General features: G+C 45.6%; 1 protein-coding gene across 3 annotated transcripts in view; it reads right to left on the bottom strand.

Annotated features, from left to right (window-relative positions):
• Positions 1 to 26966, bottom strand: part of Dpf3 (double PHD fingers 3) — a 259933-nt gene that overhangs the window by 125586 nt on the left and 107381 nt on the right. For all 3 annotated transcript variants that reach the window (XR_006851067.2, XR_006851066.2, XM_046440970.2), the window contains exons 2-3: positions 26428 to 26588; positions 10506 to 10613 (exon numbers count right to left, since the gene is read on the bottom strand). Coding sequence is in view for 1 of the 3 variants with exons in the window: in XM_046440970.2 (XP_046296926.1) it covers positions 10506 to 10613; positions 26428 to 26588 (269 nt within the window). In the remaining 2 variants the exon portion in view is untranslated. The remainder of the gene's footprint in view (positions 1 to 10505; positions 10614 to 26427; positions 26589 to 26966) is intronic.

Genomic DNA, 26966 nt, shown 5'->3' with positions numbered 1-26966 from the left:
TCTTTTCCACCTTCTTACGCTGCTCAGCCAAACTCCTGACCTTCTGGCATTCTCAGGCCACCGGACATGGGGAGCCCAGCTTTCTCCAGATGGGCATGGCCCAGGGGAACGGCAGCAACAAGGCAGAACCTGGAGCAGTTAAGGAGACAGAAGAGACAGAGCCCGAGACACAGCTGGAAGCCGGGATGCTGGCCCTGTTTCAATGCCAGGGTGGGCACAGCTCCTGAAAGCCATGGCAGAACCACAGTGGAAGATGCCCTGCTTTTTTTATTTTTTTATTTCCTTAACAAATAATTATTGAGCACTTATTATGTAGCGGGCTCTGTTCTAGGCGCTAGGGAAGCCGCAGTGAACAAAAGAGAAATCTGTGCCCTTGGTGCCCTCCTAGAACTTACATTCTAGCTCATCAGAAATAACCCATGCAGGAAATAAACAGGTAAAAACCTACGGTCTGACATTTGGTATTCAGTGCTTTGGAGAAAAAAAAAAAAACAGCACAGAGGCAGGGAATCTGGAATATGGGGGTGACAAGAGAGTGGCTACATTTTTTTAATGTGGCCAGGAAAGCCCAAACCTGGAAAAGGAGGAAGAGGGGACCTCAATGATATCCAAGCGAGGACATTCCAGGCAAGGTGCCATCCTTACAAGAGCCCTGAAGCTGGCCAGTCTGCCCTGGAGCACACTGAGCCGGGAACTAACCGGAGGTCGGTTCAGAGAGTTACAGGGACGGCACAGCACTGAAGGCAGCTGGAGAAAGCCGGCTTCCATCCTGAATGCAATGGCAAGCCACCAGAGCCAAGAGTGGCCTGATGACGCCTACAGAGCAACAGGAGCACTCTGAAGGAGGGTGAGGGCAGAAAGAGGAGGACCAGGTAGAAGTTATTGCAATATGTATGGAGCTCCACAAATGAACCCGGAGCTTGGGAGGGAACTGTGCGCAACACGGACAGCACTGTGTCCCTGTGGCATCCTCATTATCAGATACACAGTGCAGCGGTGTGCACTGGGGGGAGCAGTCCTCTGGTCCCTGAGCAGGGGGCTTCCACCCCCAGGGATTCAGGGTAGATACCAGGTGTCAAGACCAAGGGTCCAATGCTAAGGGGGCCAAGGCATGTACTGTACCAAAGCACATCCATGCAGGACTTGTTCTCCTAGAACCAGCCTACAGCAAGCAAAGGAGAAAAGACACCAGGCCAGGGGCCTGGCCTCACATACCACAGGATAACAGGTGTAGTAAAAGCACAGAGGACATCTAGAGGCTTTCAAAAGAGTCTTAAGGCAGAATCTGTTCCATTCTGGGCCAGACAGCACACTTTTCCCACGGGGCAGCCAGCTGTCTGTAGCACACTCCATGCTGATACAAGGACTGCAGCAACCTTCGCTGAGACTCCCGAGGCCTACCCTACCGTGCAATGTGGAGGTGGCATCATGGTGCCTTCTCACACAAGTCCCCCATCCCTCATCCCATATGGCCCTTAGAATAATCCCCTGAAACAACCATGATCCACATTTTACAAATGAAGAATCAAGACTGGAGCCCTTAGGAAATTGCCCCAAATCACAGGTGGAAGGGTCTGGACTTGACCCCAGGCCTTTGTGATCCCTGTTTGGTGCCTTTTCTCCTGTAGAGGGCAGCTGTTTGGCACAGGGAAGGCCTCTGCAGCCAAAGACAAGCAAGAGGGCAGAACTCAGGTCCCATGGGCCAGGCCTGGAACTGGATGGGAAGCCCCGCTCCTATTCGAGGCTTCTCCTCTCTGGCTCAAGTCTTCCTCGTCTGCAAAACAGGAATGATGTGAGCTGAGTTGCACTCTCTAAGCTTGAGATCAAACACATTTCTTTCCTTCATCCCTTTAATAATAATCTTTACTGTCCATCTACCATGTGCTAAGCCTCATGCTAGAAACGCTGATGAGAAGAAGCCCTGGAAGCCTGTACCCTCAGCTGGGAGGGACACAGGGGAAGGCCAAGGGCATAACTGAGTGAACCCTCAGGCTCACAACGCCTGCTCTAAACATGGTTATGCCAGGCCTGACCGCAGAATGCAGCTGCGGAAACTGCAACAGCCCAAGCTCCCAGAGCCCTATAGGTCGCCAGCAGTGCCAAGGACACCGGGACTCAGCCACCCAGCCCTAGCTCCTTCCCTGAGACTCCAGGAGACCAAAGAAGAGGCCCCTGGAGCACAGGCCTTTGTGGCATGAAGCCTGACGGAAGGGGCCTGCGCACTCTCCCTGGCTCTCGGGCTCCAGGATGGATGGCTGCAGGCTCTGACACTGCAGGAAAGAGATAAATGACTGGTCATTTCCCCCTGATGCACTTGAAGGCATCCATTCTCCCAGCTGTACCAAGCTCAGGCAATCCACCCCCCAGCCCCCGCACAGAGACAGATAAGCACTGACAGACGCGGGTGGGAGCCAGAGCGTCCTTCCCCCTCGGAAGGACACAGCCAGACTCCTCTGCAGGCCCGCAGAAGGTCACGCTGTCCACCGGCTCACACCTGGCTCGAGGCTCCGCGGGTCCCTGCCTTTGCCTCCCCCATCGTGCCCACCCCCGCCCGGCTCATCCATCTGAGCAGCGCATGGCAGAGGGGGAGGGCTGGGGGGCACGAGAGCCCGCTGACAGCCTCATCAATCTCAGGCTACATGCTTGGCACATCGGCGTTCCTTAAGTTGTTCCCGGACGGGAGGGTGTCGGAGGAGCCGGGGGGACTGTCTTGGGGAGAAGAGAAATCGCACCGAACATCAGAGAGCAAATGGTGGAAGAAGCCTGGAGACTATTAAAATGTGGGCCATGTACAAAAGCAGTGGGGAACTAATTAAGATGCAGGATTTTCAAAAGCTGGGGAAGTTGGCCGCGGCCTGCTCCCATCTGTAGAGTTCTGGCAGTTCCGCAGCAGGGCCAGCACCCTAGGCGGCGAGGCAGGCAGAACTCAGGCCCCTCTGCCTGCACGGGCCCCTGGTCGGACACCCCGCCCTCTCATCAGACACCCCTCAGAGGCTCCCTTATGACTGACTTATGGTCCCCTCTGCCCTGGGACATCACAATCTATGGTCTCCTGCAGGGGCCCTGCCCTCCTGTCATTTTCCCCAACAAGGAATCAGGGGTTATCCTGGTCATTCATCCCCAGTCATTGAAGGACGGCCAAAACAGGGGGGAAAAAACAAGAGAAAGAACCAGAACCCTATTCCCAAGTGCCTTCTCTCCCATCCCCTGGACTTCAGTAAGTAGGACCATGCCCCTTGCAGTCTGATAGCTTTGATATGATAGCACCAGGACTGGCGTCTGTGTTGGGGCTTGGAGCAAACAGTGCCAGTTCTGACTGGCTCCCCTTAGGGTTCTTTCCTTGGCTGCACCATTGACACCCCTGGGAAATTAACTTCCTACTCTGCACACAGTTTCCAAACCTCTAAAACGAAGACAATATCTGCCTGAGACCACAGGGACCAAAGGTCTGGGGTTGAAAGATGCTAAATTGATCTAAGCAGATTATCTGAGCATTTAATCCAAAGGGACATAAGCAAAAGTTTGTTCCCAGACTTTTTCTTTGCTTCATTCCCAAAAAAAAAAGCAAGCGTAAAAGCCCCGTTTTTTTTAATCAGCTGCTTTTGCCCAACATCTGCTTGTTTCAGGGCCTTCTAGTGGATATTTACTATCACCTTTCTCCCCTGCCAGCTTGGCTCCCCTTCTCAAGGACAGAACTTGATTCTCGGGGAGGTGTCCCCAGGGTGGCCCCCTCACTAGCCCCAGGCCCCTGCTCCGGTCCTCACATTGTAGGGATCATGATATCTGCACTGTGAAACACCTTGCGTCGCCTCTGCGGCCAAGTGCAAGCTGCAGCGAACACTGAACTCAATTGTTAGTCAGCCGAGAGAAATAATGTTGTATGTGTTGTCCTTCAGACGCCCAGGCAAGTAGGAGGTTGTGAGATGTTTATTCAAGACTGATTGGAGGGGTGATGTTTGGCGTGAGAAACGCATAGGTCCAGGGACACTGAGAATGCTTTCAGACTCCTAAGAGCGCTCCCCAGCTCCCAGCCCTTTCCCCCCCACGCATACACGTTTTTCTTTCCAGCGGGTAGTAAAGAAACAGAGGAGGAATGGAGTATTCACAGTGAGGGAGAAGGGTTGGGGACAGCAGGACTGGGGAGTCCCTCCATCAGGATATAATTTAGCCCAGGAACCAAAGACTTAATGCCAACCAAGATCCACCTCCGCTGTCTCCACCCTGGGATGCTCTGTGCTCCAGGTGCTAAACCAGAAATGAGGGTTCCACAGCTCTGTCCAATGTCCCGCAAAACCCCTCCTCTCTTTGCCCTGACCTGGTTTCCTGACACAGCACTGCTGGCCCAGGGCCAGGGATAATTCTAACCCTTGCCACACCCTGGTCTTTGTCGGTGGAAGCTGTCCATCACTGCCGGACTCAAGCAGGGATGAAAAGGAAGACAGGAAGGACAAGTTGTGTGTTGGTGTGATACACTCCTGTGGCATCTCCTTCCTACCCACAGAAGACCTGATCTGCAGGACACTCTCACCTTGAGGCCACTTGGCTCCAGATGGTGTCACTCAGTCTCCCACAGGCCAGTCTCCCACTGGCAAGGGTTAGAACCCCTCTGCCCTCTTCCCAGGGAGATGAGGACATCTCCAGGTAGTACTGATGGTGGACAGAGGGGGCCTTCAAGAGTCCTAGAACGTGTCAAAGGGAGTTCAGAGGAGCTCATCCCAGATTTTGGGAGGGAAGGGTTAGAAGAAAGGTGGGTATCCTAAGGGGCTGGGTAGTGGAGGGTGCCAGGTGTGGGTGGGCAGGTGGGGGTTTTGTTTGGCTTTCTTCCAACATGAACTCAGTTGTCTAATCTCCATAAATTTTAAAGATTCATCCCAGGATAGACAAATTGATTATTGATTTTCTGCAAGTTTTATCCAAAGAGAACTATATATAATGTTGTACAATATGCTTTTCCCCCCCACTTAGCAATATATCTTAGACATCTTTTCACTTTTTTTTTCTATTCACTCTTTTAAAAGACAAAAGAGTAATTTATTTTATGATGTTCTATGTATTTAACTTGTTCCCCATGGATGAACCTTCTTTGTTGTTACTATAAACAATGCCACAATGTATAAATGTGTTTGTTTATATTTTAGATGTATGTATTTAAACTGTATTAAGCTATATTTAACTATAGATAAAGACAGGCACAGTGGCACACGCCTGTAATCCCAGCAGCTGGGGAGGCTGCGGCAGGAGGATCGTGAGTTCAAAGCCAGCCTCAGCAAAATCGAGGCACTGAGCAACTCAGTAAGATCCTATTTTTTTAAAAAAATACAAAACATGGCTGGGGATGTGGCTCAGTGGTCAACTGCCCCTGAGTTCAACCCTGGGTACCCCACCAAAAAAAGGGCTGGGGATGTGGCTCAATGGTCAAGTGCCCCTGAGTTCAATCCTGGGTACTTCCCCAAAATTATAGATCATATACATGATAAATTTCCAGGTCAAAGGTCATGTGCTTTCCTGCCCGTTTCATTGCCATGGTAAAAGGGAACACACCCCTACGCTTTCCTTCCCAGTGTCCCTCATGGCTCCTCTATCCCCATGAGGAAGTTCCGCCTCAGCCTCCTGACTGACTGCCCCCACCTAGTAGAAACTCGCAGCAATTTCTCCAGGGACTGTGCAGTGACTCTACCCTGAGTCACCCTCAACAGTATCAACCAAAAAAAAAAAAAAAATGAGCCTTCCTTGAGTCCAAATCAAATGGAATAAAAATAAGAGATATAGTCATTTAAAAATACCGTCCAAGTCAACCCCATGCTAGGAAGGACATAACCCAAAAAAGGGAAGAGGTTCCCTCAGGTGGAAGCTGCATTTTAGGAATAACAAAGGCAGAGCTGCTGAAAAATGTGCAGGTGGCACCCACCCTCACGGGGCCACCTGCCAAGGACACAGCAGAGGGGCCCAGCACCAGCCTGCGTGCTCCACAACTCAACAGAAGGGCCTCACTGACAAGTGTCCACCCAGAGGGGGCGCCACCTTCTGATTTGCACAAAGGTGCCATATGGACAAGCTGGGGCTATGGACGAAGTTGTTTTCCTGAAACTTTGGCTAGTGTGAAGAATCCTAAAGCAAATCTGTCACCTCTGGGAAAGGAATGGTATGCTTCTTTGGTCACGCTGTTTCACATTCCCTAGATGGGCCCTGGCTGCTTCTAAGTATTGTGTCGTGCCTCCTTGTCACAGGGCCCAGGGCATCTTTGTTCACCCGCCATTGCAGGATGGTGTGGGGGTTCCATGCTCAGTGCTAGGCCTGGACCCAGAGGTGCAGATTCAGAACAGGATGGAGAAATGACAGGCATTCTGCTGTGGGGTTTTGTAAAAACAAAAGTAGGCTTAGTGGTCAGCCTGATTACACAAAGAGAAGTTCTTCTGAGAAGAGGCCCTGTCATATGAAAAGTTACTTATCCTAGCCGTGGGCTATTGGTATATTGTGTATTGTGTACCTGGGTGTTGGTGAGGAGGATAAGCCAGCCTGGGGGCTCAGCTCTTCCCATCTGGGAATATGGCCAAGGGTCCATCTTCAGGACTGGTGCTTGTCTCTTCTGGGGAAGAGCCACCTGCAACCTGAGACAGTCAGCTGAGCCTAGGGGGCACAGGCCGAGCGAGCATTTCAAATGATCACCGATACAGCCACTGTGTGCTGGAGGGGACATGGCGGTAGAAAACCACCAGCCCTGGGCTTCCCGCTTTTCTCTGCCCTTGCATGTCACAGCAGGCCCAAGGTTGGGGCAAGTCCACAGCAGGCTCTGGAAGGACCAAATGCTCAGAAAATAGCTTCTTGCCTCCCAAGCAGTGGAGTGCTCATTGTCAGATGCATGAGCCACGTGGTAAACTCTCCCTGGCTCTGTCCACAGCCCGATTTCTCTCACCTATCAAATGGGTTTATAACACTGTATCCCTTCCTGTCCTCTTTGGTCCCCATAGCCACAGTAGAGTCAACTAAATGATATGGATGGAAAGGCTTTATAAGGGCTTTGTAAACTGGTGTGCTGTTGAGAGACTGCTTCTGAGGACGAGGATGATTTATTCAGTGTCCTATCCCCTGGGGAATGGGGATTGGTGGGGCAGACATAAACCCACGGAAGGGGACAGACACAAAGCTGTGGAAAGGGACCGCCTTTCTGTTGGGTATGGTCGAGTTGAGTCTGAGGCTGCTAGTGGCCTCTCTTCCTGCCCCAGGAGGAGGACAGGGCCTGAAGCCAGCTGAACCCTGGGGTTGACTGTTACTGGACCTTCTTTTGCTTAGGCTTAGTTGGAGTTGAGCTTCCAGCATTTATGACTGAAGGAATTCCAACAATCTCTTGCTGCATTTTAATAATTAATTAATATGTTAATTTTATAATCCTAAAACAGTCATTAAGGGAAAAGTCCTTGTTAAAGTTTTTTTTTTTTAATTATTTTTTTTAAGTTAGTATCCCTATCAGCAGCATGAAGAAGCAGAAAACCATTTAAAGAGAACTTCAAACAACCTGGATTCTCCGCTGGATCCACAGGACTTTGCGTGACTTTGAAAAAGTTTCTTAATCTATCTGGACCTCAATAAAATAAGAACTTGGAGTTAATAGTATCTAAGGTACACCACAGTGTTAAATTCTTTGATTGTATGAAAGAAGATCCAATTTATCTGATAGAAAGATAAAGTGTAAATATTGAGAATCAAGACTAATAATTTTAAATTAGTTAAAATTATTATCATGTATTTTTAATAAAATTATTTAAATTAGCAAATTACAGAGATATTTTCATATACATTCAAAACATTCATTGAATCACTAAATTGGAAAAGTTAGAAACAAAATTGGGAATAGCCTGTTTAAATAAATTGTGGTATATTCATCAATGGAATATTATGTAATCATTAAAAAATGAAACTTTTTGTACGTTGAGATATCTCGAGCACTTATTTAAGTGAAAATGGCAAAATCCAAGGTGGTTATGCTCTGTAAAAGGAGGAGAAAATCACATCAATGCAGTTCCTGGGCATAGACAGACCATCTCTTTAAGGAAATTCTGGTGCCACTGATTGTCTCTGGAGAGACTTGCTCTTAATTTCCACCATATAACATACCCTTTTATCTTTTTTTTTTTTCCTTTGGTGGTACTAGGAATTGAACCTAGGGGTGCTTAACCATTGAAACACATTCCCAGCCCTTTTTTATATTTTATTTAGAGACAGGGCCTCACTTAGTTGCTTAGGGCCTTGCTAAGTTGCTGAGGCTGGATTTGAACTTATGATCCTCCTGTCTCAGTCTCCCCAGCCACTGGGATTACAGGCATGTGCTACCAAGCCTGGCCTCCTTTTATCTTTTGAATGTCAAAACATGTGACTGTTTTACCCACTCAAAATCAAACAAAAAAATTTTAATTGAAAAGAATTGCATATGACTTGTTTGACCCATGGTGAGCCTGAAGACTACCTAGGAAAATCAGGTCCTGCTGGGCCTGTTCTACAGATAGAGAAGTATACCAGAAGGTTTACTCACTCAAACAAAGAGACACATCCAACGAGTGGCAGATACCTAAATAATACTTCATAGTTGTCTCAGCCAAATCAGCTATGAAAGGGATAGAATTAAATTGGTCCAGGTAAGGATTAAACCAGGGGTTTCTTTACCATTCTTCCATGACACCCCACAAGATCAGGACCAATGGAGCTACGGCAAGGAAGGAGTGAGCCCTTGCCTCCAAAAGGAACTGTTTATATCAACAATTATTTATGCCTAGTAAAGCAACATGGACTCATACGCTACTGGCTTATGGTCCATCTACCTATAAGTCTTTGACACAGTTTCTCAGACATCAGCATCCATTCAGGAGATGCAAATTCTGCTCAGTAGATCTGAGAGGCCCAAGATTCTGTATCTGTGACAAGCTCCCAGGTTGCTGTTGCTACTGCTGCTGCTACTGATGATGATGATCAGGACCACACGTTGACCGTAGAACCATGCTGACCAATATGGCACCCTAGCCCATGTGCCACTGAGCACTTAAAGTGTGGCTAGTTCAAAATGAGATGTGGAGAAGTGGCAAATGCACACTAGAATTCAAACACAGTATCAAAAAAGAATGTAAAAGGGGCTGGGATTATAGCTCAGTGGTTGAGCGCTTGCCTTGCATGTGTAAAGCACTGGGTTCGATCCTTAGCACCACACAAAAATAAACAAATAAATGAAATAAATAAACTAAAAAAATATTTTTAAAAAAGAATGTAAAAGATCTCATTCATCATCTTTATATTGATGACATGGTGAAATTATCAAATTTTTTGACATGTTGGGTTAAATGCTATATATTATTAAAATCCATTTCCCCTGTTTCTTTTTCCTTTTTCTTCATGTGGCTACTAGAAAAAGCAAAATGACAACATTATATCTCCATGGGGTTATCACTCTAGGAAACTTGAGTCTCCTACTGCCTGCATCAAGGGAGGGAGACACTTGGGACAGCTTCAGCCATCACCCTGTAGTATTTTCAAATGTCTGGAAATGATGTAAGGGAGATCTGATTTGGACGGAGCACAATGAATCTCACCCACCCACCCCTCACAAATAAAACTGCTCCACAAGTGAAATCAGGGTTAAAGCAAATAATCACAGCTGTCATACCCACAGAACCAGGAGTGGAAACACACACACACAAAAAAAAAAAATAGGCGGGGACCTTGCAGTACAAATGCAGTGTAAGGGCTCAGTGTGGAAAGGAAGGAGTATGGTCGCTGCCAGGTGGCTGGCAATGATTTGGTGACAGCAGAAGCCATCTTGTCAACTCTGTACCACTGGACAGTGCTGTTCCCACCACCCTGAGTCACATCCCCACCCCCACCTCCCAAAACAGAGGTCCCCTTAACACCAAGGGCCCCAACAATCACTTGCCCTTGCTGCACGACCCAGACAGACATGGCTCTGGGGATGGCAGACGGTCTGCAGCGTCATAAGAATTGCATCAAGATATTCCCAACTGAGTCCTCCTGCAGGCCCAAAGCAATCTGCAAACCCTTGGGGTAAGTTTTGAACCCCAACTCTCCCAAAGTGTCGAGGCATGTTCTATTTTTAATGACCCGTCCCCTTCCAAGTAAGACGCCCAGGATGCTGTGTAGGTATGAGGGGACAGGATCCACGGGGCGTCTCAGAAACAAGCAACTGGAATGAGGTGTCTCTACTTGAGGCCACAAGGATGGTCACCCAGGGTGGGACCCGTGTCCGTTTGCTTTACTTCCTTCAGGTGGCAAGATGAAGACAAAGAAGAGGGCACAAGGCCCCAGAAGCTCAGGAGGACACTGTCTGTTTAGACCCAGAGCGGGCACAGAGACAGCTCTGAGCACCACATGGGCACCTTTGCTCTCCCAGGGAACCCAGCTCTGTGGACCAAGGAGCCAACCAGCCTTGCCTGGGGCCCAGCCCAGATCCCTTCCACCATCACCTCTCCCCAGATGGGCCCACCTGAGCTCCAGAGGGCACTCACCGGGTTTTATTTCCAGCAGCCGCAGCTTTGGGTCCTCAGGCGGGTGCAATCGTCTCTTTTTGCGCCAGCAGCGGGCAGGGTATGTGTACAGCTGGCCTGGAGCAAGGCCTGTGGACAGAGATGATGTCAAGATTAAAGGCTTCAGGCTGTCAGGGGCCTTGGAAATTACCCTGACTAGCCCTGTCATTTACAGTGAGAGGAAATTCAAGCCCAGAAAGGTGAAGTGATTTGTCAAGGTCACACAGCAGGTTGAAGCCAGAGCCAAGGCTGAATCAAGGTCATAGGATCCCAGACCTTTGCTCCATCTGCTCCACCACGCTGTTCAGGAAGCCTAGGCCAGAAAGAGCTATCACCTTTACCAAAACCAGTTCTGCTTGCTGACCCAAGGAGAACATCAGAGGAACCTTTCGGCCACCAGAAGAGCCTTTCCAGAGCCAGTTTCATCAAGTGCTTACAAGGCAATAGCTCTGCAGCAACTGCTGCTCTGCCCAGGTCCCGATGAAGCAAGTGGAGCGGCAAGAGTCAGTGGGCCTCCCTTGGGAACAGCCTGGATTGAGGAGCATTTCAAAGAAACAGGATCAAAAGATCCAGAGCTACTTACTGGCTTCTCCTACCCACTGTAAGGTAATGGAGGCTCACAGAAGCCAAGGGAGCCCTGGGCAACCTCCACAGGAATATACCCTGCTCTGGAGCCCAGGCTCCATGGCCTGCACAGGCAGCATTCCTACATGCCCCTGCCCACCTGCCTGGGCCTAAAGAAAGAAACAGGCAGGAGTCCATGGGTAGAATCATGTACCACACTGTCTCCCAATGGAAGCCTCCATTTATATTGATCCCTGACACCCCCAGAATCATTGTCATGCCGAGCACCCTATCAGGAGCCTTCTTGTTGTCAGATAACACTACTGTGACTCCTGGGCACACAATGTGGCAACTAGAAGCCTTAGGGGGCACAAATGTTCCATATTAGACCAATGAAATCTATTCCTGGAGAAAAGGTAGGGGGAGGCAAGCAGAGGAAGGTGCTTAAGACGGGTGATTCAGACTGCTTTTTGCAGTCTAAAAAGATCACCTGGTGTCCTCCAAACAAACCAGCAAGCCAGGCAGCCTACTCCCACAAAAATCCCAGTAAGGACAGGACTTCTCTGACTTGCTCTTGTTAGAATCCCCTGACAACCAAACTGTGCCTGACACACAGAAAAATCCAAGTAAGTATTTGTTGAATGAATGAATGAATGAATGAATGAACATGTCCCAGCTTCACCTTAAAGTCACAACTCTGTCTTCTAGGGATAAATGTGGCAATGGCAGCAGGCAACCCCACAGGAGACTGTCTCTGCCTACAATTAGGACCACAGGGCTCAGAAAACATCAGGACCCCATTCCCATCTGCCATCTTCATTTTAGGGCCCTTGAAAGTTAAGAGGGGAAACCACCTTCATTTTTTGCCTTTACAGAGAAAAATCTATAAAAGTTGCATTGCCAAATATCCATCCATTCTTTTTTTCATTTTGACCAGTCATCTTTACCCACTCACTAGGTTGGGTCCAAAGCAGAGGCAACTATCTCAGTATTAAAAGAGCCAAAATGCTCCATGCCTTTATGTGCAAAGGATCATTTTAATTACACAGTAGTTCCCACAGGTGGCAAGACTGTGAGAAAGTTGGAGGTTTTGATCCCTCCCCATTTGATTCTCTGAAGCTATTAAGGATAGCTCATAGGGGGCTCCTGCTTCAGGGGCCTCTCCACAGAGAGAGGATCCTGCAGCTCAGAGCTCCCTGAACACAAGCTCATGAGCACCAGACTCAAGTCAATTGTACAGAAGACCAAACAGATCAAAGTAAGAAAGCTCTCCCTACCATTGGGGAGGGTCCCACTGTGACCTCTCTTTGAGGGAAAGCATGATCGAACACTGAGAAATAGCTCAATGTTTCCTGACTCACTTGAGGACCATGTCACTTCTGATCCTATCATGCCTGAATGGATGCATTGATTCTGGGTCCCTTCCAGATGTTCAGGCCATCACTAAGGTGGTAACCCACAGGATCTCAAGGAAGACCAAGTACTGACTATTCCACATCCCAGAATTGGTCATACCAATTCCCCTTTCATTTCAGATTAGTGATTCTTAACCCAGGTTGAAACCAGACACATCTGGAGAACCTCTCAAAATGCTAATGCCCCAAATTCAAGCCAGACCTATCTAATCGGAATGTAGGTAAGCAAGGAAATTAGGAAATGATTTTTTAAAGAACTTTTTAGACTGCTCCGATGTCTGACAGAACCTTTGGATGTCTAGGCAATATCTATCTAGTTAGCTGCCTGCATGTTTTCTCTGTTGTGCCAAGACTGGTTTAATCCCTTTCCTGTAGGCTCTCAAGGATTCTTGTATTTCCCCCAGGTATTTAATTAATTGCCAGCTTACCTGACAGTCTCCCCTACTGGCTTTATAAGACCCAGGATGGCAGGAATCATACCCATTTCTAGTATCTCCAACACTTAGCACACAGGGCTTAGCAGGCATATCAAGGAGTAGTTACCAAGTATATTCATCCAGAACTGAACCACACTCAGAAATACAAGAAGATAATGACCATTGTTGCTGCTGTTCCTGGTTCCAGAGATGCATTCACCAAGATAAACCATGTAAGAGGCACTCCAGAAGGTGGACTCGGAACTGAGCCCAGAGCCCACCATATCCACCCCACTATGGTGGTCTCTGTGCCTAGGGTACCCTTCTTGCCATTTCCACCCTGACCAAAAGCAGGTGAGTAAGAAGAGACGGGTTCAGACCAGGTCTGCCCAAGGTCTAAATGGCAAGAGTTCAAAAATGCCAACATGTGTCCGGGGCCTACAGCCTTCCTGAGACTGTAGTCGCTGCACTGGTAGATCGACAGCACAGGTAGATCGACAGCACAGGAACAGCCTCAGCCACTCTGCCTGTAGCCGTAGGCCCCCTCTCCTGGACAGCCAATTTTAGTAAGGAGTTTGAATGCCGACAAGAGGGACTGGTTTTGCTTCATTCTTTCTCTGGTAGATTGGAGAAGCCCCATGATGCAGAGGAAGGGCCCATGCCTCCCGGAAGATGTCCCAACACCTGTCTGAGCCTGCTCCTCACCAAAAGATAAAAGCATGGATAACACCTACCTTAGGGGACTGTCCTGGGGAGTCACAGGTACTCAAGAGGAAGCTCTCTGTACCTAAGTCAACTTGGCAAACGTCAGTTGTTGGTTATTATAAGTTAGCTGACTCAGATGAGTCCTGAACCTGATGCCAAAGGTATGACAAGGCACCCACCTTAGCAGTCCAGGTCCCTCTTTGTCCCTCCAGCCATGAGGGTGGAAATAGGCTTCTCTTTGATGTCCGTTTGGAATCCACCTTGTCTCAACAAGCAAATGCCCCCAGGAGCTCCCTCGGGGCTCCTCCCCCACCTCCTTGCCCTCCTCACTAAGCTGACAGGCACCAGGGTCCCGTTCTAGGGCCAACACATTCAGCTCTGGAGCTCCACTTATGGAGGGAAGAGCAGAGCCTCATGAGACTTATGTTGTTTATCTCATTAGAACAGGAGGCACATAACTCAAAAGCCCGGGTGTGTGGAAGATGGAGGAGGGAGGAGGAGGAGGAGGATGGAGTCACAGCTGCTGTCAGGGAAATTAACCTTGAGGAGTGAGCCTGAGGCTAGGGGTGGATATGGAGGAGGGGAAGCAGGAGGCAGGAGACAAGAGGGGGGACCAGTCCTCCCTGGTAACCAAGGCCACGGCTACCCTTCCTTTCACACACCCCACTGAGCAAACTGCTTTTCTGTTGCCTTCAGCCGCAACTCCACTGCCCGTGCAAAAGCACAGGGACGACAGGGACAGAGAGGTGGGGAGAGGGACAGAAATGTGCACCCCCGCTAAGAGAACTAGTTCCACAGAAAATTTTGGTTTGAAAATTTGGGCTTGATTCCTAAATGGTCAGCAGACTCCAGACAAATATCTTGTGATACACGTTGGTCAAGTTCAGCAGGTGGGTCCTGAGTTCTGAGCATCTGTGACAGGCAAAGCATGAGCCATGAAAGATTCGGAAGATGAAATGGCAAAGGAAAGAGAAGGAAGAATGATCTATGGAAGAAGAACAGCAAGTAAAGTTTAAAAAAAAAAAAATCCTGAGATGGCTTCCTCTACCCCCAACCAGAGTGGACTGTGGAAGTTCAAGTCCACTCGAGGGAAGGGCTCTCCCTGTAGCATCCCAGAGAGGTGAGTCCACGGCCGCCACAGAACCTTCCCTACAATGGACAACTCAGTACTCACAGGTCAGCCTGTGCCCCTGTTGGCCAACACTGATGATAGAGATTCGCTCGGCCCTCATTATGAATCAAAATCTACCTTCCTGAACGTAGGCCAATTTGTCCACCCTGTGTCCCAAGAGCACACAGGAATCCTCAGCACCCCAACTCTCCATCCCATATATACACTCTTGAATTTGAAGAGGAGCCTAAACAAGAAGCTTCAGAACTAGAAAGGAACGGGAATGGGGCAGAGAGGTAGTGGCTCCACCTGCTTAGAGCCAGGTGACAAATTAAGAATCCAAATTAAGAATCCAAATGCTGCTACCCTTCATCATCTGTCCCCAAATCCAGCCCATTCCATACAGGAATAGGGTGGCATAGAAAACTCCTCTCCAGGCCATCAGTGCCATTTTAAGACCTCCTCCGTGTCTCACTCCCACCGTGTGTCACCACAATGGGTCATTAACAGCCTCCATGTTTATAAACAGATAATAACCTAAGCTGGGGATTCTTCACCAAGACGGGACATGAGAACTGCATATGTAGTTACCTAACTTCAAACCATTGAACCAGAATATCAGAGACGCCAGTTGTCGTGGAGAAAACGCCTACATAGGGAACTTTGTACCAGATCAGATCTTACTTATATTTATATTCTCGGGGCTTGCCCAGCACATAATAGGTGCTGTCGGTGACTGTGACTGAAAACACCAATTTGAACCAACTCTACAGAGCTGAAGGGATGAGTCACAGGTAGGGCTTGAAGAGTGGGCAAGATTATTTCACGAGCATTCACACTAGGGGCATTTCCACGGAGCTCTGTCCTCTCCCCTTCTCTTGCCTTATCTAAGACTTGCCCTGACTTCAAGGGCCATCTCTTCAGTGTAGCCTTCCAGAACCATCCCCAGAATGACTGAACTCTAGACCCATGACAGCCCAGTCCAGGACTCAGCTGCCTCTCTGTCTGGCTCTCCACCCATCTGCCCTTCCTGCCTGCCCGCCCTCCACTCCCCCTGAGTAGCTGTCTTGCTCTACAATTCAATTCCAGTGTCTCTTGTGTCAAAACGGCCCTGGCGAGATGGACCTCTGCCCCTTCTGGTCCAGGGGTTCTCAAACCTTCAATGGTCCCATCACACCCAAAGCCAACACAGCAACAATGGCTGACATTTACTGAGCTCTTACTCTGTGCAAGGTTAGCACCTCACATTCGTTCTTATCTCATCATGGTGGAATCCCACGAGACCTTTAAAGGCTGAGAACAGGGGAGCTAATGGTGACCAAGTCACACAGCTCCTAAGAGGGGTCTAGTCCACAGCCCATGCACAGAACCTATCCACTCCCCAACCTAAGTCCTCACTGAGCCCATCCCATTGTTTGCCTAAAAATGACAGGATTGAAACTCAGAATCCTGCCCTTGTGGGAAAACAGTTCCCCACACCAAAGCCACCAGGAAAAGTCTCCAACCTACACACCCACCCCCACCAAACCACTTCTCACGGAACTCATTTTTCCTCTCACAACACATCACATCACATCACCCAATTCACCAACTATAATTACTCCGAGAAAAATGCACCTTGGTAATACAGAAGCATTGTAATAAGGCATATAATGTGTATGGAAAAGCAGGAAAACCTCCAGGACACACTTTCTAAATTCATCAGAAGAATTTTTTAAAGGATAATAGGATTACAATATGAGCTTAAAAGTTATTGGGTCTGACCCCTACCCCATACAAGAATCACCTCTATAATATCCCCGGCAAGTGCACCCCACCTGGTTTTTCTGTTTCAATAATCCTGGTTTTCACTTTGACATGAAGCAGCCTACTATGAGGTTGAAAGATTCTGATGTTAGAAATATGCCTACCAGTCTCATCTGCTGCTGGTGGGAATGCAAAGGGCACGGTACCATGAGGAAGAATTTGGCATACCTAGCAAAACTACATAAGTATTTCCCTCTTAGATCTAGCAATTCCACTTCTGGGAATCTCTATCACAGATTCACATGCAAAAATATGAAAGTATGTATTCACTGTAGCCTATTTTATACTCCAAAAAGACTGGAAACAATCCAAATATCCATCTATAGGAGGCTGATTAAATAAGCAACAGGGTATACACACGATGGACTACTAAGAAGCTGTTGAGAGAGAGAAGGGAGGGAGGGAGGGATTAAGGAAGGCAGGCAAGCCCATGGGAAGGAGGGAGGGAGAGGAAGGGAGGCAGGTGGCGCTCAGGTGGGCACCTACATTCTTTGGATTATGGGCTGCTGTGATTTGGATATGTGTCAGTGTCTTCTCTAAAGTTTCATGTGTTAGAAGCTTGGTCCTCAGTGAGGTGAGGTTGAGAAGTGGTAGAACCGTTAAGAGCCGGGGTCTAGTGGAAGGTGGTTAGGTCACTGGGGTCACCCTCAGAAAGATATGACATAGTTCTCATGGGACCCCAGTTAGTTCCTACAGGAACAGGTTCTTATAAAAAGCACTTCTAAATCTCACTTTCTGACTTGCCATGTCATCTCTTCCTCTCCCACACTCTCCCACAATGATGTCCTCAGCTATGTTGTGATGAAGCCAGAAGGTCCTCACCAGAGCTGAGTAGATGCTGACACCATTTTCTTGAATCTCCAGAACTGTGAGCTAAATAGACTTCTTTTGCTTATAAATACCCAATCTTGGGTATTTTATTATAGCAACAAAAAACAAACTAATGCATAGAAAGCTTCTACATCTATTGTATCACATTGACCTCTGCTTCCATCACTACATATCCTGTCTGACCCTGACTTCCCACTCCCACTCCCTCTTATGAGGACCCTTGTGATTACATTGGGGCACCTAGATAATCCAGTATAACCTCACCATCTTGAGATTGTTAATTGAATCATATCTGCAAGGTTCCTTTTTATATGATGTAACATATGGATTAGAATGCAAATGTCAGGAAGGGAGAACATGATGAAGCCAAGCCCTTGTCCAGAGAAGCAAAGCAGTGGCCTGGGCAGGTTGGAGCACTGGTGGCAAGCACAGACGGCAGCTGTGAAGCCTGCCATGCCAGTGGGGGCCTATTGCAGGGCAAGCCAGGGCCAAGGATGCTGAGCACTGCAAACCCGAACCTCTGAGCATCCTCAATCTTAAGACCTAAAGACCTCAGCCTCCCAGTGACCCACACATGGCAGGAAAATTAAAGTGGCACAGACTGAATAGGATCACAGAGCTAACCAATAGTGTTGGTGCTTTTCCAAACCCTGAGCATAAATGTAGACCAATAGCATTGACCCAAGTGCTTTATAAATCCCTAGACTAGCACACTCACTTGGCAACTCCTATTAGGGACCCCTCTTGCTCTTGCAAAAGTTCTGTTTCTACTCTTCACATAAGAATAAAACACAACTTTTCACTCTTGCCTTCCATTGTCCTATGAATTTCATTCTTTGGATTTGCAAGAACATGGAAAGAAGTCGTTAGTAAGCTGCTGGAGTCTATTGCAATACTGCAGGGCACAGCTCGCGGTAAGAGCTGCAACACTGAGAGCTACAACATGCCACTCAGTGATAGTGGAGAAGAATCAGGCTTTGCTCAGCCCTCAGAGCTGGGGCCAGTACCCTGCTCTGATTAGCTGCTAAACTCGGCTTTCCCCATTTTGTGAGATGCAGAAGCTTGCAGTTTACACAGACTCCACCCTCCAACAGAAGTAGAGAATGGAGTTTCATCTCAACTCCAGTTTCAATGATACCATTGCACAGTTGTTAATACTGTTCATGAAGTAAAATAATATCACGCAAAGGTTAACTGTGAGTAGTTAAAGGTGTATCCTATAAGCACTAAGCAATCACTTGAATAATGAAACGAGAGTTTCCTTGAGATAAAATGGAATAATAAATTCAACTGACTAGAAAGCAGAAACACATGAAAAGGAGAACAAATAGAATAAATAGAAAACAAAAAATTATGGATTTAAACCTAATTATAATAATAATTACATTAAATGTAAATGGTCTAAATAACCAATTAAAAATAGACTGTGAGATTACATTTAAAAAGCAAGACACAGCTGGGCATGGTGGCATACACTGGTAATCCTAACAACCCAGGAAGCTGAGGCAAGAGGTTCACAAGTTCAAAGCCAGCCTCGGCAACTTAGCAAGGCCTCTAAGCAACTTAGCAAGACCTTGTCTCAAAATAAAAATAAAAAGGGTCGGGGATGTAGCTCAGTGATTAAGTGCCCCTGGGTTTAATCCCTGGTTACCCACCCACTCCCCAAAAAAAGGAAGGAAAGAAAGGAAAAAAAGTGGCAAGGCAGAACTATAGCCTGCAAAAAAAAAAAAAAATTGCATCCTATTGTGATTCATGGTTTCATTGGTTCCAGTTCACAGCTGCTTAGCCCCGTCACTGTGGGTTTGTGGTGAGTCAGAACATCGTGACAGGAAGTGTGTGGTGGAGCAGAAAGCAGACAGAAAGAAAGAGAGGAAGGGACAAAATATAACCTTCAAAGGCAAACCCCCAGGTAGGCATGGTGGCGCATGCCTGCAATCCCAGCTACTGAAGAGGCTGAGGCAGGAGAACCCCAAGTTAGGAGCCAGCCTGGGCAATTTAACAAGATCCTGTCTCAAAATAAAATTTAAAAGGCTGAGAGTTATAATTCAGGGGTAAAGCACTTGCCCAGCCTACAAAAGGCCCTAGGTTTGATCTGTAGTACTAGAGGGGAAAAAAAACGATAGTTCAGGGGTGGAGTACTTGTTTGCATGAGGCCCTAATAAAACTTCGGCAACATGAACTCAGCAATATAGACAAAGGATAATACATCATGACAAAATGGGGTTTATTCCTAAGAATGCAATGTTAGTTTAACATCCAAAACCCAATCGATGTAACTCATCATATTAACAAACCACCAAAAAACCCACAGGATCACCTCAATAGAAATAGAAAATCTAATATCTATGCCTGATAAAAACTCTAAAACTAGAAATAGAAGGGATATTCCTCAATTTGATAAGAAAATAACATATAGATAAACAACCTATAGATAACCTCATACTTAATAAAAGAAAGACTGCTTCACCCCTAAAGATCAGGAACAGCATAAGGATGTCCACTCTCTCCATTTTTGCCTAGTATTATACTGGATGGTCTAAACAGTGAAATAGACAAGGAAAGTAAATAAAAGCCATCCATATTACAAATAAGTAAGTTTTCTTTATCCACTTGATCTATGGAATCTACAGAAAGCTATCAGAATTAAAAGAGATCAACAGGGTTGGAGGATATGAGATAAATATACAAAATCAATTGCATTTCTGTATACAAGCAAACAAAAATTAGAAATTGAAATTTGTAAAATTTATTTACTAAAAAACATTAAGTAATGGGTAGAGCTCAGTACTAGAGCACATGCCTAGCATATGCAAAGCCCTGAGTTCAATCCCTTGTCAATTTTCCCCAGACGGATCTGTAGATTCAACACACTCCCAATCAAACTGCCAGCAGATTTTTTTGTAGGAAATAATAATTTGTAAAATACATCTAGATGTGTGAAGCCTTAGAATAGTCAAAATAACTTATAGGAACAAGAACAAATTTGGAGGTATAACATCACCTGATTTAAGATGCATTATAAAACTATAATAATAAAGATACTTTGATAAGAGTGTAAGTATGAACAATATATCAATGAAAGAAAACTAAGAATCCAGAAACAGACCTACATACATATGGACATCTAATTTTTGATAAAGGAAGTTCAGTGGAGAAAGGCTAGTCTTTTCAACAATTTATGAATACCCATCTGTAAAAACAAATAAAAAAAACTAACTCCTACCTCACACCATATATAAAAATTAATTGAAAATACAAACCTAAATAAAGGCTAAATTATAAAACTTCTAGGAAAAACAAAAGTAAGAGAAAACTCTTACCTTGTGTTAGGACAGTAATTTTTAAGATATACCAAAAGCACACTTCATAAAATAACAAATTAATAAATAGGATGTCATCAAAATTGAAAATTCTGCTCCTTAAAAGAGAATGTAAAGGTAATGAAACTATAAGACCCAGACAAACTGGGGGGAAATATTTGCAAAGCATATGTCAGATAAAGGTCTGATACCTAGAATATACAAAGAACTACTGAAATTTAATAATAAGAGAAACAGCTCAATTTAAAAATGGACAAAAGAACTGAGCCCTTTATCTGAGTATATATGAATAGATGGTATTTGGTTTAAATATGCGGTTCACCAAAAAAAAAGGTCATGTATTAATGCAGGAGGTAAAATGATGAGATTATGAGAGTAGTAACCTAATCAGCGGGTTAACTCATTTGATGGATTAATTTGAATGGATTATTGGGTATAAGTGTAAGCAGGTGGGGTGTGACTGAAGGAAGTGGTCAGCATGGGTGTGCTTTGGGATCTTTGTATTTTGTCCTTGGTGCCCACGTGTGTGCTCCACCCCCACCCCCCACCCCCCCCACCCCTCACACAGCACACCCTCCCACCATGATGTTCTGCTATCCTCTGGTCTAGAGCAATGGAGTCAGCCAACCATGGACTGACCTCTGAAACAGTGAACCCAAAATAAACTCTTCCTCCTCTAAGTTGTTCTTGTAGAAATGAAAGCAAAGTCCATAAAAAAGACTTATACACAAGCCCAGTAACTTTATTTACAACAGCCAAAGCCCAGAAACGATCTAAATGCCCATCAACAGGTGAATGGATAAGCCAAGATACAGTCGTACAGTAAAAGAGCACTCAGCGTAAAAAGAAATAAATTATTGATACATGCTAGAACCTGGAAGAATCTCAATATAATTAGACTAAGTGAAAGAAGCCAGATGCTCTTTTGCCCCCTCAAAAAGGACTATATAGTGTATGATTCCAGCACAGAGATCAGGTCAGTAATTGCCTCAGGGGAAGAAGTAAGAGAGGGAGATGATTGCAAGAGATAAAAGAAACTGCCTTGGGTATGTGGCTATGTTCATTATCTTGGTTGTAGTGATAGTTTCCCAGGTATATACATTTCAAAACTTATCAAACCATACATATTAAATACATACTGTTTATCGTATATAATTATCCAGGTTGAGTATCCTTTGTCTGAAATTCTTGGGACCAGAGGTGTTTCAGGCCTGAGTTTTTCAGATTCTTTTATTATTTATGTGGACTTTATCAGTTGAGAATCACTAATCCAAAAATCCAAAAGGCTCTGAAATTTGAAACTCAAAAGTTTGAATAATTTTTTTAAATAAAAAATCAATTTCAGGAACTTTTGCTTCTGAAAACAAAGAGTAGATAAACTTTCCCATATTCCCTCCCACTAAGTACAGCTAAATATCCCGGACATTATTCATACAACAAACACCAGAAAATACTGAAGTAAAGGAAACCAGCAGTCCAGCTGGGGGCCCTGGGACCTGAGGGACAACAGAGTGGGAGGTTCCCTGAATATTCTTTTTGCATCATGTATCTAGGGCTGGGTCCTGGAAACACAACTGCAGGCCAAAAAGTGCCCCGAGAAAATCCTGCTCGTTCTCTCTCTCTAACTAAAGGCCCAGGAATGAGACCACGTCAACCAGATAACCAGGGATCTCAAACCTTTGCTGGGTCAATGTCAGCAAAGGCCAAGAGAGAAGCTGACACCCCGAGGTGTTCGTTAGGGCCTAGAGGGAAGACTGAACCAGCAATGACAGTCACTCCTGCCCCAGTGGGGGGAGAGTCAACAGAGACTCAGTGAAGAACCTGCAATTCCACACCCATCTACAGAACAAGGAGCACCTCCTCTTCCCCCACTAGCACAGCATCAGAGGAGGCCGACTAAAACAGAAGATTTAAAGAACTTCTAGAGTCTCACAGCACAACGGCCAGGACTCAATCAAAATCACTCATCAGATGAAGACCGAGGAAAGACACAGACACCAACCACAAAACGATGCCAATGCTAGAACTAGCTCCTAAAAATTTTACAACAGTCGTCATAAAAATGTTCCAACAAACGATTGTGAACACACGAAACAAAAGTGAAATATATAAAGTCTCCACAAAGATATAGAACAGACAAAAGGCTGGGGTCGTGGCTCACCTAGCACGTGGAAGGCACTGGGTTCCATCCTCAGCACCACATAAAAATAAATAAATAAAATAAAGGTATTGTGTCCATCTACAACTAAAAATATTAAAAAGAAAGAAAAGAAATAGAAGACAGAAAGAAGAACCAAATGGAAATTCAGGAACTGAAAAATAGTAACAAAAAATAAATACAATAAAAGCTCTGACGTTTGTTGTGTTCAAGTCCCAGAAGGAGAGGAAAAATAGGATAGCTTTGAAGACATATACAAGGAAATATTCAGTAAAGATTTCCCAAATGTGGCAAATAGATATATATCATATATACGTACGTGTGTGTGTGTGTATGTGTGTGTGTGTTCACAAAGCTGAATAAATTTCAAATAGGGTAAACCCAAAAAAAATCTGTGCCAAGACACATCAAAATCAAATTTGTGAGCCAAGCAGGTGGCACATACCTATAATGCCAGATACTCAGGAGGCTGAGGTAGGAGGATGGCAAGTTTGAGGCCAGTCTAAGCAATTTTGTGAGGCCCTGTCTCAAAATAAAAATAAAAAGGGCTAGAATGTAGACAAGTGCTGAGTTAAATCCCCAGGAAATATTGAACACAATGAGAAGAATTGTGGAGAGCAGGCTGTGCCCTGCTCTGAGTTACTCTATGATGAATAGAACGGTAGTTTTTAGGCTATGCCTAACTCTGGGTTATTCCATTTTATAACACAGTAGTTTGTCATGATTTACTCCATTTTGAATCCAAGTGCTGAGGTCGAATGACTCTACACTTTGTACAAGTAAACAATCACCATCTGCCTAGCACAACCATAAGGCACAAACTGATACATGAATTAATTGTGCTAATAAAAATGACCACCTGTGAACTTGCCAAATGAATCAGAAGCACATGGCTGCATGAGCTTATCAGACTCATATCAGAAATATGTTAGGCCCATGAGTTATCTAACACCCCAGATCACCAAATGAAGCCAATCCCTCACCTCAGGTCCATAAAAGGAGGAGCACCCCAATACTGAACATGGTGACACTGACCCCATCACCTGGTCAGTCATCAGGAGCCTCGCCAAGGAAAATCACCACAAGGATGAACCTCCAAATCTCTATCCTTAAACCTCAGCAAAGCACAGCCTAAGCAATGGGCAGAAGAACTACCCATGATGACCATGTACAGCCCACTCCAAGCTGACACTCTGAAACTACCACCATCTGTCTCAACCCTGTCCTAGAATAAGTTCCCACGCTCTGACAGTTCTAGGCCCTCAACAAATTCTTCAGCTGGTTTATAATCTTATCTGACCACAGTGACCCTTTGCATTTGGTATTTGTCTGCTTTTTGCCCTAACTCAGTTCAACCTCCTGAATCCCTGTGGTTACCTTAACCCTTTCTTTTTTTTGGCAGGGGGTACCAAGCATTGAACCCGGGGGTACTTAGCCACTGAGCCCCATTCCCAGCCCACCTTTTTTTAATACTTTGAGAGACGGTTTCACTAAGCTGCTTTAGGGCCTCACTAAATTGCTAAGACTGGCTTTGAACTTCCCATCCTCCTGCCTCAGCCTCCTGAGTCATTTGGGATGACATGCATGCACCACCACACCCAGCTATTCAGGAGTTTTTGGATGTGGGAGAAAGGAGGCCCAAAATGAAAATTGCTAAGTATAAACTGTGTAAAACTGAATTGAATGGGAAATATCAGTATAATTTCATCACGTTTCCCTGCTTCAGAAAAGAAAAATATTTCTTAATTCTGCTGACTCAGAAGACCTAGAAACAATGACCATCTCAGAAGCAATGAACGAATACCACAGTCCTTGGTCTCTAATAACACTTCCTACACAAAGGAACTGGCGTTTCTTAGAGAAATTGTTGATTCAGGTCTGTGGCAGGAAGTACACAGGTGACCTGGAAACATTTTGTCCAGATACTAGGGGAGCTAGGAGGCTATCAGAAACTACTGGGAATGTGTCAAAATACCAGCACTGGCCCAAACCCCTATTGGGCAAAGATGGGACACCATAAGCATCAATCAGAAGAAAGGCAGCGGTGGATTCAAGCACATCAAATATAGGAAAGTCTGAGTTCTCGGAGGTGCTCAAAATAACTTTATTGATCACCTTTGGAGACTACCAGGGAGCCTACTCATTATTCTGAATACAGGTAAATAAAGGGAAAATCAGTTATTCTGATTTTCTTATGTCAACTATACTTCCTAATAGCCAAAAAATTTTAATGAGGGGATGTTTTTTCTTTATAGAAGCTGTAGTGCTAATAAATGAAGAAATAACAATGGCCTCGAATCAAATGTCACCTTTTTGCAACTCTTAATGGGATAAGGAATCTAGACAATCATCACCGAGGGCTGCTAACATCAGAAAAGAGAGATAACCAGACCATATGAGCCTCCTGATGAAAGTACACAATACCCACTTAGGAATTGTTCTTGCCAAAAAAAAAAAAAAAAAGGAAGAAAAAATTGAGCTTGAATAAGACTCTGGACCTAATTACCAATTCATGGGAAGAACACCATAGGGATGCCATCAGCAAACCCAGGTTCTGGGAAACCCTACAGTGCAAACAACCCAGTTTCTTCAACAAATAACATGCAAAGAGGAAGAAGAGACAGAAACAGAAACCCTCACATTTTAAGAAATTTAAAAGACATGTCAACCAATCGCAGCATAGGGATTCTACTTGGATCCTGATTTAAATAGAGAAGGGAAATGAATGTTGACCAAATAATTGATGATCTTAAGGTATCATTGAAATTTGAAAGCAATTGTAGGTTGGTTTGAGGTTTTTAAGTCCTTAACATTTAGAGATGCATTAAAAAAAAAAAGATTGTGGATGAAATAATAATGTCCTACATTTGCTTCAAAATAATCTGAAGTCGGAGAAGAAAGTGGCAGGTGTGTATAAATGAAATGAAATTGGCCACTGGTTGATCTTTGGGATACATGGAGATCCATTTTACCATTCCCTTCATTTTTATATGGGTGTAAAATTTTTCAAAATAAAAAGGTTTTTTTAGATGTACCCATATAAAGCCAGAAAATTGCATTCCTGTATTGCCTCCCTAATCTCCAAAAATGGGTCTTTCTTCTGTTCTCTGGAGCCTGAAGACTAGTGTCATGGTAATAATAATACAGTAATATCAACAATAATATCCTGCACTTCTGGAACACATACCATGTCATGAGTTTTCTTGAACCTTTTCATTGAATCCTGACAAAACCCTGAGCAGTAAATATTAACATTATCCACCTTTTACAGATAAGGAACTTGAGGGTCAGAGAGTTGGTGACAAGCGAAGCCTCCCATCCATATCTGACTGTAGATTTTCAATGACGAGGGCTGTTCTTGTGTACTAGTCTTGCCTTCTTTCGCCCCCCAGCCCCCCAGCCTCCATGGCCCACACCACCCTTGTCCCCTTCCTTGGAACACCTTCCAAGAGCTACGAAAGCCGCTGAGTGTCTTGAAAGCCGGTGCAGCTTGTCTCTGGACTCCCAGAAGCTCTGGTCTTCCTCCCTCCAGCCTGGGAACCCACGTGCAAGCACGTCCCAGAAGTGGCACAGCTCACCTGGGCCTCGATGCCTCTTCTCCATCCAGATGTAGCAGTTGTTCTGGGCCACCCCCGTCTGCGAGTCCAGGAAGGGGAGACGCACGCTGCGCTCCGCACACAGCCGCGAGTTATAACTCCGGCAGTGCTCGATGGCTTCCTTGTAGAATTGGTCCCCGAGCCTGTGGGGAGATAGTAAACAAAGGAGTGAAGCCAAGAAACACACCCCGAGGGAAACGGGTGTCCCCCACTTCCCTCTCTGGGAAGCATCTGCTGTTTTGATGATCAAGGCAAAGAAGGTAACAGCATCGACTCTGTTCTACTTCCCATCCCAAATCTACCAGGTAATTTAGAAACCCCTTGCTGTAGCAGGCATGAGATGCAGCTCCAGATGGAGGTAGCTCTGGAACTACCTTCTGTATGAGGCCTATAGGACCTCTAGCTTCTAGAGCCTTCTCTCTAAAGTCTCCCATTAGCCATATTTCGTTCTCAGGAGTCCCCAACAAAGGTACTCTAGGTGAACCCAAACCTCCAGCAAAGATACCCAGATTCCTATTGCA

The sequence above is a fragment of the Marmota monax genome, unplaced genomic scaffold (genome assembly GCF_021218885.2).
Source record: "Marmota monax isolate L192 unplaced genomic scaffold, Marmota_monax_Labrador192_F-V1.1 WCK01_AAM20220418_F8-fsc00017, whole genome shotgun sequence".
Lineage (NCBI taxonomy): Eukaryota > Metazoa > Chordata > Mammalia > Rodentia > Sciuridae > Marmota > Marmota monax.
Note: the sequence above shows the minus strand (reverse complement) of the source record. Positions and strands in the feature narration are given on the sequence as shown.